The sequence below is a fragment of the Phragmites australis genome, chromosome 9, assembly GCF_958298935.1.
Source record: "Phragmites australis chromosome 9, lpPhrAust1.1, whole genome shotgun sequence".
In the NCBI taxonomy this organism is placed as follows: domain Eukaryota; kingdom Viridiplantae; phylum Streptophyta; class Magnoliopsida; order Poales; family Poaceae; genus Phragmites; species Phragmites australis.
In genome coordinates this window covers 18,429,951-18,435,950 of record NC_084929.1, presented here as the reverse complement: position 1 = coordinate 18,435,950, position 6,000 = coordinate 18,429,951, and the positions used below count along the sequence as shown (strand labels likewise).

The window sequence follows — 6,000 nt, the reverse complement described above, 5'->3', positions numbered from 1 at the left end:
ATCTTCTTCGATAGTGTGTTATCTTCATGTTCAAACTCCTCATCTTTACCGTGTCTAATATAAAGTGTATAGCCAGGCTTGAAACCCCTCCGAAGCAAGTGTGCATGGATCTACTCTATACTTGAAGACTGCTTCTCATTCTTGCAATCAGTGCATGGACAACATATTTAGTCATCACAATTAATTGACTTGTATGCCACGGCAACACTAAAAAATGCTTTCATGCCATTAAAAAACTCTGGGCCACTACAATCAACATCGTACATCCAAATTCAGTCCATCAACAATTTTATCAATCATTATAAATCCATTGCATTAATGTGAAACAACAATCAATTTAATTAATTATTATCAACAAAATAGAATATAATGCTAAATAATGATAATAAATTCATACCTAGAATATGAAAACCTAAAATCGATTATCTTAAATTCACTAAGTCAATTTGAGCTCTAGCTCCTTCAAAATTCATCATCATGGAACAAGCACCATTTTTCAAAATCTAGAGAAATCTAACAAATAAATCTAAGTACAAATAAAATGTAGATCAACTTAATTACCTGGATATTGTATACCTAAAATAAATTAGCTTAAATTCACTAAGTCACTTGGAGCTCTAGCTCCTTCAAAATTCATCATCATGGAACAAGCACTGATTTCCAAATTCTAGAGCAATCTAGCAAGTAAATCAAGGTAAAAATTAAATGTAGATGAACATACTAACCTTGGAGCACCTAGGTCACGTGGATTCCACCAAATTTTGAAGCCTCGACGTGTAAGCTCGCCGCAAAGAGCCATCGCGCGTCGAGCAGAGCCACCGAGAAGAATAGAGCTCCTCTATTCTGCTCGGTCTCATAGACAGAACCATTATATCCTGTGACACATCACTGCTGGTCCATGACACCAACTAGGAGTGATACTTCTTTATCATTGTCGTTCCATAACACCAACCGGCAGTGATTCAACACTATCGGTTCTTCTAACCAACTGGTAGTGATAACATAAGTATCACTGCCGGTCTATTATACGAACCAGCAGTGTTGTATCATGGCCAGTTTGTAACAAAAACCATCAGTCATAGTACTTATCACAGCCGATTCTCAACTGCTCATTGATTGATCAGCGGTTGGACCTTGTGAACCAGCAGTGATACCTTACCACTGCCAATTATTGTTGAACCGGCAGTGAAGAAGGGGCACGGATGACCCTTTCTGTAGTAGTATTCTTTTTACTTATATATGATGCGGTTGTGAAGAACCAAGCTAGAGGATGTTATAAGGGTTGAGGTTGTTGTTGGTCTTGCTTAGCCATATTTTCTACATGTTGCTAGTATGTTTGGGTTTTAGTTTTGATTAAACATGATTGTTTAATTAACTATGGTTAATTAGCTCTTTAAAGCAAATTCGCTTGCTGAGATTTTCGAATCTCACCCTTGCTTTCTTTCTAAGTACTTTTTGAGGTGATGGCGCGGATGTGGGATGGGTAGATGCAAGTCGCTTGCACATTCACCTTTCTCTTTTTGTTAAACTTGTTATGTTGTTAGATGGCATCACTTTCCCTTGTGATGTTATGTTTTGGCTAGCGGTGGCTGGGATGTGATCGAGGCATGTTCCTCCATGCTAGGATGTATATGTTGCTAGTGTGATGTTCTATAAACTTTTATCTGTCTCTGTGTATGTTTGCTGTCAGATATACCTCTAGTTTTAGGGGAGGTGTTGCCAAAATTTCCTTTAAGCTTCCACAGCCCTGTAGGTTGGTCTGAGTGACATTCTGGGCTTATGGTGGTCCCCGGGGTGTTACATTTGGTATTAGAGTCTAGGCTTTAGATTCTAGGTGATTAAATGCTAAAACTAACACACTTACACTTGTAGGAAGGGTTTTGGTTGCATTTTCATTGCATGCGTCTATTTACCTAAGTCTATTTGTTCAATTGTTCCTTAAGTGTTATTGTTGTATGCTGAGCTGTTGGTTGTGGTTTGTACATGCCGCCTAAGGTTCGGGGTCATCGATCTAGTCGTGGAGGGCGGGGAGGACGTGATCGCACTGTGGCGCCTGGGCATGGCAATGCGTAGTCGGTGGTTGAGTCGCCTGTGCCAGAGGTTGGATGTCAGGTAGACCTTGTTGCTGCCATAAGAGAGATGCAGGAAGTGGTGTTGAGGACGCTGGGGCAAAGCCAGGGTAAGGCTGCTGGTGCTGGTCGCGCCGCTGTGGCGCCCAGGACTACTACAACTATGAGTGGTAGTGGGATGATGCTACGAGGCTGGGTCAGGTTGAAGCTCAATAGCTTCATCGGGTCTGGCAGTCCGATCCAGGCAACAGATTGGTTGGCCTATATGGTGAAGCAGTTTTAGGCTTCTGAGGTGGGGATGCAGGATCGTGTGCACTTTGTGACTCAGCTGATAAAGGGAGAGGCTCATATCTAGTGGGACGGTGAGTTGGCCTTCAGGTTCATCGTGTTGGGTAGTCCTTCTTGGGAGGAATTTGCCTGCTAATACGAGAGGTAGTTCCACCCTACCGCTTTCCTCAACAAGATGCATATCAAGTTGGAGCATTTCACTCAGGACAAAAGGTCAGTCTGGTTACCATCAGTTGTAGATTAGAGAGGAGGATATTGAGAAGACGGCTTTCAGCATGAGGTATAGGCACTTTGAGTTTGTAGTTATGTCCTTTGGACTAATGAATGCCCCTACTATTTTTATGGAGGCAATGAACAAGATGTTTCATGAGTACCTTGATGTCTTCGTGGTGGTTTATCGATGACATCCTTGTCTATTCAAAGACTAAGGAGGAGCATGTTATGCATCTTGGCTTGGTACTGGACACTCTTCGGGAGAACAAGTTTTATGCGACGCTCAATAAGTGTGCCTTCTGGCTGTCTAAAGTGGGTTTTCTTGGGCATGTTATCAATGATAATGGTATCACCGTTGACTCGAAGAATGTTGCAACAATAGTCAAATGGTAGAGGCTGATCAGTGTGACTGAGGTCAGGAGTTTCCTTGGGCTTGTGGGCTATTATCAGCGTTTCGTGCAAGATTTCTCCATCATTGCTAAGACAATGACCTAGCTCACTCAGAAGGGGGTTCCTTTTACTTGGACTGATGAGTGTGAAGCATACTTCCAGACATTGAATAATAAGTTCATTACTGCACCTATTCTTTCTCTACCTATGAGTGGCAAGCACTACACTGTGTACATGGATGCTTCTCGGATTGGTTTGGGTTGCGTGCTAATGCAGGAGGGACGTGTCATCGCTTATGCTTCCAGGCAGTTGAAGTCTCATGAGTAGAAGTATCCCACGCATGATCTTGAGTTAGCTGTTGTTGTCTTTGCATTGAAAACTTGAAGGCACTACTTTTATGGGTAGTCATGTGACATTTTCACCGACTATAAGAGTCTCAAGTACATCTTCACTTTGCGAGAACTTAATTTGAGGCAGCGTAGATGGCTAGATTTGATAAAGGATTATGATTTGACAATTCAGTACCATCCAAGCAAGGCCAATGTGGTGGCTGATGCTATAAGCAGGACAGTTGTCCCTAGGACTGTGATGTCTTTGATCTCAGAGTTTGAGCAGATGCATATCTCTTTCTGTTTTTCCAGTGTTGCACAGGAGGAGATATAGATGATCATTCAATCTACCATACCCCGAGCGTGTTCGTGAGGATCAGCAGCATGATCAGCTTCTTTCTAGTGTCAAGAAGAAGATCTCAGAGGGTCGGTCTTGAGATTTCAGTTTAGATGAGGATGGTGCAGTTCGTTTCAGAGTCCATCTTTGTGTGCCCCAGAAGATAAAAGTGAAGGCAGATATCCTTCGTGAGGCTCACCGGATGCCATACTCTGTGCATCTGGGTGAGACTAAGATGTACCGTGATCTGAAGTAGATCTTCTGGTGGAAGCATATGAGGGTTGAGATCGCTAAGTATGTTGCTTCTTGTGGTGTGTGCCAGCAAGTGAAGGCCGAGCATAAGCGGCCTACCCGTTTGTTGCAGCCTTTACCAATCTGAGTGGAAATAGGAGCATGTCACGATGGACTTTGTGGTTGGGTTGCCTCACTCTCCTCGTGGTCGAGATGCTATATGGGTTTTCGTGGACAAGCTTACCAAGTGTGCGCACTTTATTCCCATGAAGACGACTAACTCTGCATAGGATTTGGCTCCCTTGTATATTGGGGAAGTAGTCAGATTGCATGGAGTGCCAAAGTCAATTGTTTCGAATCAGGACTCCAAGTTTGTGTCCCACTTTTGGCAGAGCTTGCAGAGTGCCTTGGGCATGAAGCTCACTCCTAGTACAACCTTCCATCCTCAGACGGACGGTCGGTTAGAGCGGACTATTCAGACTCTACAGGATATGTTGCATGCCTACATTTTTTCTTGGAAGGGCAGTTAGGAGACCATCTAGCTTTGGTTGAGTTTGCTTATAATAATAGCTTTCAGGCAAGTATCAAGATGGCTCCTCTTGAGGCTTTGTATGGTCAAAAGTGTGTTTCTCCTCTTTGTTGGGATGTTGTGGGTGAGAGATCCTTGCTTGGTCCAGACTTCATTCAGTAGACCTCAAAGAAGGTGCAGGAGATTCGCTACAATCTGTTGGTCGCTCAGAGCCAACAAAAAAAGTTATGCTAATGTTAGGCGTCTTGATCTGGAGTTTGATGTTGGGGATCACGTGCTTCTCAGGGTGTCACCGACTAAGGGCATTGTTCACTTTGGTACCCGGGAAGCTCATCCCACTGTACATTAGCCCATTTCCTGTTGTAGCACGTGTTGGTAGTTTGTCCTATCGTCTAGAGTTGCCGGACTCGATGAGGGGAGTGAATAATGTGTTCCATGTCTCTATGCTATGGAAGTATCTCCACGACCCTGAGCATAAGATTGATCTGGAGTCTATCACAGTGGAGCAGAATCTGACTGTCGAGTTCCCACGCGACCCTGAGCATAAGATTGATCTGGAGTCTATCACAGTGAGCATCTTGGACTCATCTAAGCGAGTCACGAGGAGGAGGAGGACCATCAAGTATGTGAAGGTCCTTTGGTTGAATCAGTCTGAGCGTGAAGCAACATGGGAACTTGAGGATCAAGTGCGAAAGAAGTACATTGAGCTCTTTGAAGCTGGTGAGTGTTAATCATTGTTTATCATTGTATATATGCTTTGTTATCCTTTTCTTATCATAGATTTGGAGCGGTAGATTTGGGGACAAATTCTTTTAAGGAGGGGAGAATGTAATACCTGAAGAAAATGCAAAATGCATTTGTGACCGTGGGACCAACAAGGAGTACGAATTTTAATGTTTTGAATCATTGCTCAGATGGACGATCGGAGATCGCAAATGCGTATATATCGTTGAGACAATTCCATTTTGCTACCTAACGTCGTGTTTGGGCACCCAGTGGGTCTGTGGCGAGCCCAATGAGTTTAGACCGTTGGTTAAAATGAAAAAAAAAGATAAGGCTCGGTGGGATCGGCTCCCATCCTATCTCACCTCGCACTCGCTCGGCCTGACCTGCCCCCATCCGCCCAGCCTCCCAACCCTAGCTGCCACCCCGACCGTCGCCCCCGCCTCCCGCTGCCTCGGCTGCTGTGTCCAGCCAGTGCCCCTCCCCGCTATTGTGCCGTCGACGAGTGGCACGAGGGGTGCAGGAGGGCGTGGGAGGGTGCTGTGGGGATGTTGTGAGGGGGACCGGCCAGACAAGAAGGGAAGAGGAAAGAAAGGAAGAAAAGAAACAAGAAGAAGAAACAAGAAGAAGAAGGAAGAAAGAGGAAGGAAGGAGAAGGTGGTATTCCGCGAGTTCTTCAGTTTCTTAGCTAATTTGTAGTTTCGCTCCAAAGATGACTCCTTCGTAGTCTTTAGATGCTCATAGGTAGTCGATATTGGTCATTCTCATCGTCGGTTGAGGGCTTTTGTTGGTACGTTTAGAAAGTAGCGGGTTAATTCATTTGAGGCCTAACCGACATTGGATGCGAGTGTATGGTTATAATGGAACTTGTACTTCTTGTCGTGCGCTTTC

The 6,000-nt window shown here is 44.3% G+C and overlaps 1 protein-coding gene across 1 annotated transcript; it reads left to right on the top strand.

Annotated features, from left to right (window-relative positions):
• The first annotated feature begins 4,796 nt into the window (after positions 1–4,796).
• On the top strand, positions 4,797–5,180 carry LOC133928042 (uncharacterized). Its single transcript, XM_062374334.1, has 2 exons — positions 4,797–5,106; positions 5,167–5,180. Exons 1-2 carry the CDS (start codon positions 4,797–4,799, stop codon positions 5,178–5,180), a joined length of 324 nt encoding a protein of 107 aa, XP_062230318.1.
• Positions 5,181–6,000: the final 820 nt, after the last annotated feature.

Coding starts and splice junctions, on each gene's coding strand:
- LOC133928042 (XM_062374334.1), top strand. CDS start 4,797: ATGAGGGGAGTGAATAATGTGTTCCATGTCTCTATGCTATGGAAGTAT.